This window comes from Mycteria americana, chromosome 16, assembly GCF_035582795.1.
Source record: "Mycteria americana isolate JAX WOST 10 ecotype Jacksonville Zoo and Gardens chromosome 16, USCA_MyAme_1.0, whole genome shotgun sequence".
In the NCBI taxonomy this organism is placed as follows: domain Eukaryota; kingdom Metazoa; phylum Chordata; class Aves; order Ciconiiformes; family Ciconiidae; genus Mycteria; species Mycteria americana.
Genome location: NC_134380.1, coordinates 13,582,908 through 13,596,544, shown reverse-complemented (window position 1 = coordinate 13,596,544; position 13,637 = coordinate 13,582,908). Strand labels below are relative to the sequence as shown.

The following is a 13,637-nucleotide window of genomic DNA, read 5'->3' as shown; positions in this document are numbered from 1 at the left end:
TTTTGGCAGATTCTGAGGATGCAATAACATGCTTCTCGTGTATTTATTGTGAGTGCTCTTGTATTAATAAGGAGCAATGTTCTCTTTCTAGTTTTGCTTGCAACTATTTTCTGAGACAATCCCGACATGCTTTCAAAAAGATAGAAAACAAAACCCCCTGACTTCCGACATGTTTATTCTGAAGTTCTGAGGAACTTCCCTGCAAAATCTGAAGAATGTTGTTCCTAAAATATTTTTGAGTTGTTTGTTAAGCAATTGGTTATGAAATTTGTTCAAAATCAGTTTCTAGTTTAGTTGTTTGTTGTGTCATTCCTTTAAACAGTCACAGAGGGATGTTGGGAGTTGTGTTAACAGAGCAGAAACTTTCTTGCTAAAACCCAAAGTCAATACTGAGAACCAAACATACAGACAGGTTCTTTCATACTCACAGCCCCAGCATGGCAGAGGCAAGATGATCAGGCATCAAAAGATCACCCTGAGCAGCCAAGCTAGAAAACTATTATTTAACACTCCTTTTTTCTTCAAACTCTCTCATTTACATATCATTAGCAAATCTGATAGGTTATATGTGACCCCCACAGTAAAATCGGAACATAAAATTCTTCTGGTTTGAAATACCACAATATTAATCAGAGCTATAATCCAATCTTAACTGTAGCAATATGCATTATAAATATAAATTGAAACGATGCATGCCCATAAAATCTCATCGATTGTATATGCCAGAGCAGGTTTTTTTATATGTAACTTACTATGATTGGAATGTGCTTAAACTGCGTGGTGTCCTTAGAAAAAGTCTATGCTGAGGGGGAGTTGTTCACGTATCATTCTGTCCTGCACCAATTTGCAAAGCTCCTAACTCCCTAAAACTTTGGCTTTTACAAACAATTTTTCCTATTAATTTTAATGAAACAACCGAAACTGTTATATATGGGCAAAACTGGATTTTGGAATGACTTGCTATTTCCTACCTTATCTAACATATGGTTTATGATCACTTCTGTCTCTATATACGCTGATACGTGTCCTTGAAAATTTGATTTTTGTAAAAGTTTACTGGTTTTATTACAGCTATTTTAAGTCTCTTGAATTTAAATGGGAGTTATGATCCCATCCATCATTCTGCTGATGTCGGTAGGAACGTCGCAGCTTTCCTGGGAGATGCTGGGCAGTCCCAGGCTGCAGGAGCAGGAGCAGGTTGCCCTCTGGCTGCAGATGGGGAGGGTGGTGCAGTCGGGCACCCTCCGGTTGGTGGGGACCCTCGTCAGGCTCAGATGGCAGAAATCTGCCTGGGTTTGTATTTTCAGTTCCGCCGCTTAGTTTAGGGTTTATTAGCTTCCTAGCTAATTTTAAATGTCTGATTTTTGATCCTCCTTGCATTTTGAGAAGCTCTTGCCTCCCATTATTTGGGGGGGTTAAGGTGGAAGAGAAGGAACAAAAGACTTCATATTTACAGAAACTAAATTGTTGGTACTTCACTTTGTTGAAGGCAGGCTTTGTTGGTTTTAATTTTATTGGATAATTCTGAAAGTTGCACAGAAGTTAAAGGCTGTAATAAAATTATGAAGCATCTCATTAAACTAGGATGGGGTAGCTGCTGATGGGCTACATAGTCTTAATTATCAGTCTTGATTTATTGATGGCGTTTTCAGTTTAAGACATTTGATGTTAAATTAAAGACAGCTGGTTTACATCCTTTATCAGCGTTGCAGAAATTTGAGATAAAATTGGCCTATTAAATGCTGGTTGGGGTTGTTGGCACGTATCAGAGCACTCTGAGTTTTAGAATTTTAGTTTAGAGTTTAGCGTTTCAGACAATACCACAATAAAACCTACTTGTCGTTTGTGTTGGAGCTGGGTTTGTAGTCCTCATTATTAGCAGATGTTGATTGGTATTTGTATTGATTAATATGCCCAATGTTCAGTCTAGGTTTTATTTTGTGATTTCAGAATTGGAATTTTTTGGTGTTTATTTTATTATCTCACCAATGAAAGTTCTGTTGCTTCTCTGCCTCTTTGTAACTGAGTGTTTTTTCTCTTCCTGTAGAACTATACTCAGTATATTCCTCTATCCATATATGATCTGCAAACTTGGATGGGCAGTCCTTCCATTTTCGTCTACGATTGCTCTAACGCTGGCCTTATTGTCAAGTCATTCAAACAATTTGCACTACAGAGGGAGCAAGAGTTGGAGGTGAGATCACAGTCTATTGCAAAAGTTTCATTTGTGTTTGTGCCGCAGGGTTAAGTTTAAGCTTGCTTTGCTATATACAGCTGAAAAATGTGTTTAAAACTATGTTGGAAGGCAAATAAATTTGCAAATAATTTCACCACTCCAATCTTTCTGGTTCAGTTTGCTATCCTATTAAACTTGGAATAATTTTCAATACAAGCACTAATTAAATGGTAACGTTAATGGAATCAGTTTGTGCCCTAATGGTCTTTTCTGCTGAGATAAATGCTGAGGTGAACTAGACATATTTGTTTTAATTGCAGAAGTCTAGTATCCGGGTATGCACTTGGATGTAGTTGGAGTTTCGTGCTGTTGAACTGAATGTGAAAATGTGAAACAAACTAAAAGAAACCTGATGCACAGAAGGATTGTCACTGGTCGTATCAGTTTCACAGGCTGCTTAAGTTGAATGTGTTTCTAATGAAAAGCTGTCTTTCTTTGCAAATGTAATTACTAATAAATTTATTGAAGTAAATCTGAAATGCAGAGTGGAAGGTTTTTGAAAGTTAACTTCTTATGCTCTCACAATTCTAAGACATTGTCTTTTTTTTAAAAAAAACAACAACTTCAAGGGAGGAATATTAATTAATCAGGCACAGACTGTCACAAATACAACCTTCAAGTGCATATTAACAGTATCCCTGGCTCTAATTCTTTTCATTCTAAATTCCATTTTTTTTGAGGTGCTTTTGTGGTGACTTTTTTGGCAGGTGGAAATTCCATTCTACTGGCAGAAACCAGGCTAAAAGCTTGAGATATGTAGAGCATTTCATTATTCCTTCTCTTCAGCCAGTGATGATGCCATGCTTTGTAAAAATAAGAAACTTCCCAAAGTCTATGGCTTGGGAAGAACATGAAACTGCAAGACACGGATCAATATATTGGTAATAGATGCCTTTTGAAGGTTACCATCTTTTTAAGTCAAGGAAAATGTCTGGTGGTCATATTCTGTTCTCCTTTTTCAAGTTTTCCTATCGGCCAGTGACTTTCATTGTGATGTTTTTCGGAGCCTTTCTCTTTTGTTTGCGCAATGCACCCTTCTGGATTTTTGTTGTGTTTTCTCATTCTGTTCCTAAGCAGGTTAAAAATGAGCCTAACTTTACCTTCCCTTTCCCTGCTTTCTTCATGAATTCCCTTTTTTCCTTGGCTCTTGCAGAGCTCTAGAATGACTTTGAAGCTTTTGGAAGGAAGGCGGCCACCGGTGTCTCTGTTGGTTTCTGCTGTGTGACAGATAAATTGCTCAGGTGAAGCTTGTGCAGGAAAAGCTTCTCTCTGCAAGTCAGACCAACCAGACTGTGCAGACAAGGACGGCTGGTTGCAATGAGAAAGATGAGCACAAGTAACGATGTCAGTCTTTATTCCAACAAAAATATTAAATTCCATTTGCTCAGGTTTTTTTTATTTTGCAAAATATGTGAGGAATAGGAATACTGCTTTAGTATTTCTTCTCTTTGCAACACAGGTTAAAACTACCAGTTAATTTGATTATGAAAATAATTCCAGGGTTGTATGTCAGCTTTCTATTCTGTATCTTTAGATTTCATTTGCTACCAAAGTCTTACTGAGATAACTGCTTATTATTAATAGAAAGCAGAAGACTTGGTAACAGAGTAGAAAAGTGTTACAGTGTCATACAAAGCATGGATGAGAATTAATTTGGAAAAATATAAACTAATGGATTGTTCATATTCATGAAAAGTGAAGTAGGGCTGGAACTGGTATGCGGAGGGGCCGCTAGAGCGATCAAGATAATTGTTAGCCCATCTTACTGAAAGGAGATTAGAGGAGCTTGCCGTTCTCTTAATCTGACAGAGCGAAGGCTGAGGGAAGCCATGGCCCTTTATTTTATTCTTTTGGGGATCCCTTTTTTTTTTGATAGCACAGAGCCCTGGCCAGGTGCCATCAGATTATACGTAGTTCCACCAGAATTGTACAAATTTAATTACAATATACTTATAGGTACATTTGCAATCCCATTCTATTTGGTTTTCATTGTTCCTGGAATATAGAGGCTGGTACTCTTTCTTAATGTAAAATCCACATCTTATTCAGTCTCCAAAGAGAGGAAGCACAAAAAGAAATGATAACTTGGGAGTGATAGAAAAGCAGTTAACTCTTCTCTAAGATACCTGAGAAAAGATAATGTTGTAGCACTGCAGGGTACATTGTCTTCTTTAAGGAGCTGCCTCCAAAATAGCACTTGAATAGTAAATACTTTTTTTTTTTGCCTTTTGTTAGTAAATGAAGTATGGCTAATGTGTGTGAGTGAAAAGCTGTGCAGATAGAAAGTAGTATATCGGTTTCGGTAAGACGACGACTTTGTATACCAGAGGCAGGAACCTGACGTATCTTATCCTGGTGGACAGCTCGCAATTGAAAATAGTTTTTATCTTTGACAAGACTGCTTCTCTGAGCGAGGTGAGGGCGAAGGCAGAAGATCTAGCTCTGAAGACACCAGAGACCGTTCAGCTGTAACTGGTTTTTGGTGGGATGGGGAATGGGCAGATGTGGAGATAATTTTGTCATTTGATTATAGCTCTGTATCGTGTATTTATAGGGCAGCAATTAAGCTAATAAAGTCTACCAATCCCCATCGTTCCTAACCTGGCACAGAGTTTCCAAACTTGAAGTTAGGTGCTGTTGATACAGGGGCTGGCGGATTCCCTGGGCTGTGCTAGGCTGGACTGTTTCAGACAAATATCTGTGAATTGTTTTAATTTCCAACTGGATGGGCAGTTAAGCTAAGGATTTGGTTTAATATCTAGTTAAACAAAAGTACATATTTTGCAGATAAGGAACATCCATTTAGCAGCATGACGTGGCTATGATGTGGCACAGTATTAAGTGTGATAAATTAGTTTAAAAGTTCATTTTTCCAGTTGATCCTGCCTTTATTTGTTTTGGTCTTGTCCTGATATTTGTATTAGAAAGCTATTGTTTTCCTTTCCCAAAAGACATTTTTCAGACCTGGAAACTGACCCCAGCTTTTAGAAACTGGAACGCCTGTCGTTGCTTTCCTGATTAATGTCCTGTTTAGCATCACTAAGCACGATAGCAGTGAGTGTGAATATTGGTGGCGGAAGAGGGTGCAGAGGGCACCTGGCAGGCGCTTGACCTCATGCCGCTATCGGAAAATGGTGGGTGAAACGACGTCTGCGGAGCAGGCAGAAACCTGCCTGGAGAACCTTGCGGTGCCTGCCCGGGAGCTCTGAGCTCTGCTTGTAGCGTGTGGTGGAAGTGATGGCACAGGGTGCTCTTAATCATCTAATTAGCTAGCTCTGATGATTCTGGGAGTGTATATAAATACGCCGTAATTCTGGAGAATTAAGCAGGCACTTTAAGTGTGCTGTGCTAACAAGGATAAAACAGTAGGCGGGTTATTTCTCATTAATTTTCTGTGTAATTGTGACATTGTGTTTCCTCTGACTCATACTTGTTTCATACAGCAAAGGTCTGCCGTCTTAAGGCCACGTTTGAGATGTACAGAAGTGAAGGCTGAAATATGTCTCCTAGATGTGTGCTTTGCTGCACGAGATACAACTTTTTGATTTTCAACTTTATTGTTTGAATTTTTTAACAGCGTACCTTACAGCTGCATGCTAACTTGTTTTGTTCTTTGTGTAGGAATTTGGTGTTGCGGTGGAAGTGCCTGTTCGTTTTCCCCTTCAGCAGGGTATCTGACTAACTAGTCCTAATTGGAGCTGAGGAACTCACGGTTTTTATTTTTCCATCTTCAACATTAATTCTCAAAAAATTAGCTTAATGACAGCACAGCAGAATGTTATCTGGCATTAGCATCATGTCTGGGGGGAGAATTTTTCTAATCCACCATCTGCTGGGAGGGAGGAACATCTCCTTTTCTGTGGTTGCATTAATATCTTCCACAGGGGAAGAGGGGAAGAGACCAGACCGTGTCTGGTCAACACTTGAAATAACAACTCCTAGTTTCTGTCTTGGGGCAGAGTTCCTCCCAAGTTTACCTTGAACATGTCTGCTAATTCAAAGAGAGTTGGTTTTCTATCAAGTGCTTGTTTCTCAGTCTAATTATATAGGTACATAAATGTTTTCAGTAACTGTGGTTTAAAATACTTCTATTGTTTCCCCCTCTGTTAATTACAGGTGGTAATACCTGCAAATCCGTTAGCTCTTCCTCCGGATAGACAGAGCGCTTGCAAGTAGCAAACCTGAGTTCTCCTTAGCTTGGGCAGCTATAATTTGTTTTCAGAACAAATTAATTACCACCATCTTATGAGACCATATTTCAGTATAATTGATAAATTATTATTACCACTATTATTTTGTCTGAAAGGCTGTGGATTGTCAGTTGCCCTGAAATAACAGTAAGTAACACAATAAGTACTCTGTTGATAGTAAGGAATTTTTACTTACAAAGCTTACACAGGAAAATACGCATCACTTTGCCTTGAGGCTGTGTTTCTGCTGAAAGAAGTTGTGAGTTAGTTATGGCCTGCTGCAAGGTTTACATCTCATTGCTTACAGAAACTGTTGACATACAAAAAACCCCGAAGATTGTAGATAAATGCATATTGATAATTTTGATAACCTTTCATATATGGTAACTTTACATAGGTTATTTACTATTCTTACAGTTGCGAATGAGTACATTTTTGCCAATTTATGTTTTTTAATGTTTCTTTAGCCTTCTACTTATTCCGTTTCTTGCCCTAATAAAAATTACATTCACAAGGGAACCAAGCAGTCTAGAAAGTCTGACTTCAGCGGATGTTCTAAGGATGCAAAAATAAATGTTCATAATGGGCTTTACTCGACCCTCTTTTTTTTTCCTCCTTTCTTTTACTTGTAAAAGAATGTTTTGCTACATCATTCTCCCTAGAAGTCTGACAAGATCTGTAATTACTAGCTGGTATTGTATGTTCACTTTATGGTTACTAATAGTTCATCTCCTAAGGGACAGATACTTACACTGCAGGGGTCACAGCGTCTCTAGTTCGTCCCACTGGGTAGAAGCCAAGAGTTGAGCAGGTCTTGGAGGATGAGCTAATTCCCCATCAGAACTGAGGGGCACTACCAGGCCACGACAAACGTCAAGTCGTCAGCGTTTCACACACCTCAGAAATCCATCTAAGCATACTTCCCACCTACGGAGCCCATTTATGAGGATGCCCAGAGGGCAAGTCTTTCTTTAGGAAATGAATAGCCATAGCTAAGCAGTTTGACGGCTTTATATTTATAAATCTGTGAAGAGCTAACACTTTTCCACACTGTCTCATGCCTTTCTCCTCAAATAAGAGATCTTGTCAGCATTTTAATTACCTTTTTTTTGTTATTAGTGTACAGCTTAAGCTTTATTGAGAAGTGCAGTAAATATCACTAGAGAACAAGTGATGAGTTGAGCATAGCTTCATTTCCACCCAAGGTATGGCACAAATCTTTCCTGAAAGCAGCACAGCTCAACTGAGAGCAAGGACAGGTCTTAGCTAATTTGGACAACTTGAGAAAGCCAAAGTGTGTCACTGCTGCCTCTGGGATTAGAATGGAAAAAAAATTAAAGAATCAAAAACTTAATAGGTTGCAGAATTTGTGGAATAGCATCTGAAACGTCTCCACAGCTTATCGGGTTGTTTTGCTAGACAGGAGGTGTGTGAGTGTGCCAGGCTCTGGGTTTGTAACGCAAGTATTCTCTTCCCCATCGACCCTTCTGAGACACCAAATGGATTTCCTCTTCAGACAGACAGAATTTTTCACGTATAAAGGTGCTAAAGAATGAGTTTATTAGTCAACTGTATCGCCTTATTCAGTTGGCAAAAAAAAAGAAACTGGCTGAAGTGTTGGTCTTTGAAGGTGTGTACTTCTGTTATCTTTGATAACCCAGCGTATAGATCACTTTGACAGGTCTTTGCTTTCTAACTCACACATGAAAGGGCCATGAAGACACTGCATGGGTTACATTTCTTTGACGTATTCCTTTAAGAACCTTTGAGTACCATAGATCCAAATTTTGGGTGGCTGTAGTGTTTAGTTTGTTTACCTGTTTCAGAAGGGCACTGGGAAGATTATCTATGTTTTCATTCTGTGAATTATTAGTCTCAAAAATCATACTCTAATTAAAATAAAAATTTTAATTAGGAGAATCACTGTGGTTTTGAAAAATACTGGTATATATGGTATTTCTACTTTATAGACTGATGTTTGGACAGATTGACTGCCATAGTGCAGGTCAGAATTTTAGAAACTCAACTCTTTCACAGCAGACTTGACCCTGATTTGAAAAAAAAGCACTGAATATGCCCATGTAAGTGTCTGCTCTGTTTCCATTCTTTCTTGCCTTTTGAAAATTGATCTACAGCATGTGGAGTGAAAGAGCTGAACAGCATTTATGCAAAGCTGGTTCTTGTCTGCAGATGCACAAGTGCCATCGGACCGACGCACTCCATCAGTCCATGGCTAGCGTGAAATCTGCACTAACGTGTGTCTCAGTTCTGAGTATTTTAAACAGGTGATTACGCCCAATTAACTATAAACTAATCGAGTCTTGGAAAATGATGTCTTGTTGGAATAGTTCTAGATCTTGAGATGCAAAGACCTTACTTTAAGAGTTATTTTTCAGTGTAACATTCACTGCTTAGAGCAGAAATTACCACGTTTTTTTCATCCAGAGGAATACGTGCAAGGACCTCAAACCCTTTTACTGAAGCACTGATTGAAACTTGTATCTGCTGATAGGCTAATATTTGCATTGCAGAAGACTGCACATTTCTTTTTCTGTTGGATTTTTTTTGTTTATTTGTTTGTTTGGGAGATAGCCTCTCTACTTACATACGGTGATTCTCTTCCTTTTCCCAGCTTGACCCTTTTGCTCTAGTGAAGTAGAAAGTTGTATGGGGAGAAACACAGGGAGTTCAGTATTCTTTTGGCTCACCAGCAAGTCATCTGCATGCTCCATGGCAGGAAGTGCTGCCTGGTACAGCCAAATGAATTGCATTTTTCCATTTGAAGCTATTCTGCCATCTGTGGTGAATGGTTATGAGCCACAGGAAGGATGGTTTTTGCTTAAATGTAAAAGAAAGAATAATTAACCCAACTTGCTTCTACAGTGCTTGATTCCAAGCTGGCAGATGTGAACTGAAGACTCTGAAGTGTTGATCACAGCTCAGTCTGTTGCAAGTTGCTGGTTTTGGTGTGTAGTATTGTTATGGTAAATACACTTAAATACTGTTAATTATAAGTGAGTTAAAACTATGCTGGTGCTACCATAGTCGTAGATGTCTCCGAATCCAGAGATCTGTCGAACTTTGACAGCTCTTCATTGGTTATTTTCAAAATGGTATAGAAATTAACTTTACTGCATTCGCCACCTGAGTAATTTCCTTGATCTCTCCAGGTAGCTGCAATTAACCCAAACCACCCACTTGCTCAAATGCCTTTGCCTCCCTCGATGAAGAACTGCATTCAGCTGGCAGCGTGTGAAGCCAATGAATTGCTACCCATGATCCCTGATCTGCCAGCTGACCTGTTCACGTCATGCCTTACTACGCCGATCAAAATTGCTCTGAGATGGTGAGTATCTTCCTGTTATTGAAGGCAAGTGCATAATTTGTGTAGCTTGCCTGTTGAAATGATAGATTTGTTAATCCAAATGCTTCATCTAACCTAAAGTTTCTCTGCAGTATTGAATTACAGGATTTGAACTATGCATTTGGGACAGCGTTTTATTAATCAGAACTAGAAAGGTGAAAATATTGTTATCTTCTACTTATTGCATTTTAGATTCCAGTTCAATATCTAGGTTTGCTCAGATTAAGGGATTTACTGTTCTGGGAATTAAGTATCTGCTTCTTCAGAGAGCAGAAATAGTATATAGTGCAATACAACTTTTTGTAAATTGTCCTTTGTAAAAATCATATTCCAAATATTGCAGTTGCGGTAAATAATACAGTAGCATTAAATAATGCGGTAGTGAAAGAAATGGAGCGATAAACCAAAGAAAGATGTTATGGAATGACGTACCAAGTTAATTAGGCAGAAAGATATAAAAGGCAGCTACAGATAGCAGGCGCTTTTGAAGAGCAATATTTTTACCCAACGCCAGAGAGGATCACGAACAATTGTGGTGCCAGCTGAGGACGTGGTGCGAGGAATCCAGCGTGTGCACCCCAGGACACAGCTCTGTCGACTCGTCCCTGTCAGGGCGTTTCACTTGATCCTCTCAAGGCTATGTGTAGTCCAGAATGAAAAACTTCAGGTCATTTCCTAGACTAGGTTAAAACAGGCAGAAGCCCGTAGGTGTTGCAGACAACGGTGAGCAACTGAGTGACCACAGCTTCAAGACAGCTATTAGCTGTCTTTTGGAGATACTCGTAATAACTTACAATTTTCACAGTCTTTCTGACTTAGATAAGCAACAAACTAAGCGAGTTAATTTGACCAGGTTCTCGTTTAGATACATAGTGCCTTTGACTGATACCTTTTGCTCATGGGAGGGGCAGCACGAGACCTGTTTAATTTCTTGTCCTGTTTTTGATTTCCTGAGCTCAGAGGGTGTTTTCTCACAGAAGAGAGTCACAGCTTGTAAATGCTGGCAGAAGTCTTGGACAATTTTGAAAAGCAGGGCAAAGAGCTTCAGTGACATTAGGAATATTTTCGAGGGAAGGTTTTGAGAGAGCGAGTGAGAAAATGATTTTTCTGACGCAGGTATCATGGACCAGGAGTCTGAATTAATGGGAGGCTAGCCTAGAGTTTCAGCCAGGGAACAGCAAACCTCTAAATAAGTTAGGCAGGTGTGTGCTCCTCTCGTAGCTTTAAAATCCTTTTCATCTTACTTTTTCCTTCTTCTATTGTAAAAATGAAACATTAAGTTGTTTCTTGAAGATACCAGTCTGGTTGCTGTACTAACCGCTCATGAAAGCGAGCACTTGCAGATATGCAACAGGATTGAGCCTGCTGATTAGCCAGAGACATTTAATCTCATCTGATGCTGAGAGAATGATGCGCTTCGCTTCTGGGACAGGTGAAAGGAAAGAGGAGGCTAACTTCCAATACAGCTGTTACTGTGACAGCTCTTCATTGGCGAAGTGACTGCCTGGACACGGAGCTTCGCTAGCTTGCTCTTCCCGACGCTAATGTGGTGGTGGTAGGCTAGCTCTGAACTCTGCCTGCTCTGTGAAGACTCTCAAGCTGCCTGCATAAATCCTTCTCATCAAAAGCTAAAGAAAGTTACTACATGACAAAATTCCTTTAGGGAAACTTTGAGAAATACTGTGTTTTATAACCAGGAAAATATGGTTGCAGGGAACTACTTTTATCATATGGCTGCTGGCGGATCACTGCTCTCCCAATGTGAAAGAGTTTAGATTTCCCTGGTTTTATCTATGGAGAACGACTTTAAAATTTAACTGAACATTCCACCTGATTAGCTCAAGGCTAGCAGCAGATGACAATGAATGCAACTTGGTAAATACAAATGATGCTGCTTTTAAAGTTGTTGAATGGAGTCCACAGCCAATAAATAAAACAAAGTGACACGGGATTCAGCAAATCATAGAATCATTTAGGTTGGAAAAGACCTTTAAGGTCATCGAGTCCAACCGTAAACCTAACACTGCCAAGTCCACCAAATGAGGGTTTGAGTTCAAGTTCCAGGAAGAATGGTTTCACCAAAACGCCGTGTTACTGTGGAGAGGAGGGGGGAAACAATCGCTTGTCAGGATGGATACACGAGGCTTGCAGTTCCTCCGGTTAACTCGTGATTGTGCATGTGTGTTACATCAATACCGTGCGGACACAGTGACACCGCTTAATTTTTGTTGTTTTCGCTCAGTCATAAGGTCTTTGTGGGCATCCCTAGCATAGGCGCTGATGCCTATTGAAGATTATCTGGTTTCTAGCAAACTGAAGCCTCGTGAGTGAAGTGAAAGCTATTGGCGTTGGGACTCGGGGTTCTCCTTCCCTTGCGGTTATCAGAACCGTACTTCTCAGTTTGTGCCATACTTAAAGAGAAAATGCTGAGGCTCTGTAAGAGGGGGTTTTTCGGTTTGCTGCTTTGTTTTGTTTTGTTTTGGAAGTCCCCTCCAAACATTTAAACTGCTTACACACAGTGTTTATGTACAGTTTATATATACTGAGAAAGGATTTGTTTTGTTTTGTTGGGTTTTTTTGTTTTGTTTTGTTTTTTGGATATTATGATCTGTTCAGGAATTTTCTGTTACTTCATCTCCATGGGAACGTGGCCGAGGGGGTGATCAGGGCAGGCTGTCGAGCAGAGCTACACCTGGCATAAGCATGAGACATCCTCAGACTTGTCTCCTTTGTGTTTGACAGGAAACGCGTTGTAAAAATGCAGCTCAGGGGAAGGATTTAAAACTATTACCCTCAGCTGTTCTTGGGGTTGATGCTGGTAGATGCCGTGCAAACTCCTGGAGAATAAAGCATTTCCTACTACATCTAATCCAATGATTATGTGTGTTGCTTACTGCACACAAAAATATTTCTCCTCTATTCTCTGATGAAGATTATGCTCCTTTTATATTCCCTATCGATTGGCATTATTGCAGTTGTGTTTTTATCCGTGCAAGTCCTGTAAATAATAAGTGCTTGCTTGCAGAGTGTTGTTACTCACTGCTGTTAAACGTAATCCGTGCAAAGCCAGACCCTCCTCCTGTATTCCAGCTGTTTGATGTAAACTGTATGTTGGTGTCCTAGAGCAGACAGTTAACCGAAAATAAAGATGTAAACCTTTGTCATTAAAACTTTTCTTTTACTTCAGTCTAGCCCTTTTACTAAAGCAGATCCAGAACCCTGCAGAATTGCTTTTGAAATACAACCTTTTTGCAATTCTGGACTGACAGGCTAATGAGGTTTCATGTACTGAATTTATGGGCAAATAAAATTTTGATGAATAAATTTCTATACATCCCATTTTATGCTCTGTATTTTAAGTAAATAACTGATGGACAAAATCACTTCTCAAATGGAGTTGCAGCTGCGTCCACTTCAGTCTAATTTCAGGGAAAGGAGAATTGATGCTGGTAAGAGAAACACAGGTCAGTCGTGCACTTCCGAATGCGATGCATGAAACTCTTAATGGCAGTCTGACAATTCCAGGAATCCAGTGTATGAACTCTGGCTAACTTGATCCTGATTATCCTCGTGTGTAGTGACTGTTGTGAGCTGACGTATTCCAAATATAAGTTGTAACTATATATAACTGTATACGAGGCAAGCTTAGCGATAAGCTGTATGGATTGTTACTCTTGACGATACGCTTATATTATCAGTCCCTTAAGACATAATTAAGCTGCAATTATATTTTCACAATTTTACACATCAGGGAGAAGGCCGTCCTTGTCTAAATCGTCTTAAGGGCCTTACGGTTTTGAACCCTGAAGTCCCACTCATAAGAGTAATAGGGCTCCTGGGAAGTGCT

The 13,637-nt window shown here is 39.6% G+C and overlaps 1 protein-coding gene across 5 annotated transcripts in view; it reads left to right on the top strand.

Moving 5' to 3' along the window:
* RPTOR (regulatory associated protein of MTOR complex 1) overlaps nucleotides 1–13,637 on the top strand; it is a 164,022-nt gene that overhangs the window by 49,996 nt on the left and 100,389 nt on the right. For all 5 annotated transcript variants that reach the window (XM_075518484.1, XM_075518480.1, XM_075518479.1 and 2 more), the window contains 2 exons: nucleotides 2,048–2,194; nucleotides 9,597–9,772. In XM_075518484.1, coding sequence (XP_075374599.1) covers nucleotides 2,048–2,194; nucleotides 9,597–9,772 — 323 coding nt within the window. The remainder of the gene's footprint in view (nucleotides 1–2,047; nucleotides 2,195–9,596; nucleotides 9,773–13,637) is intronic.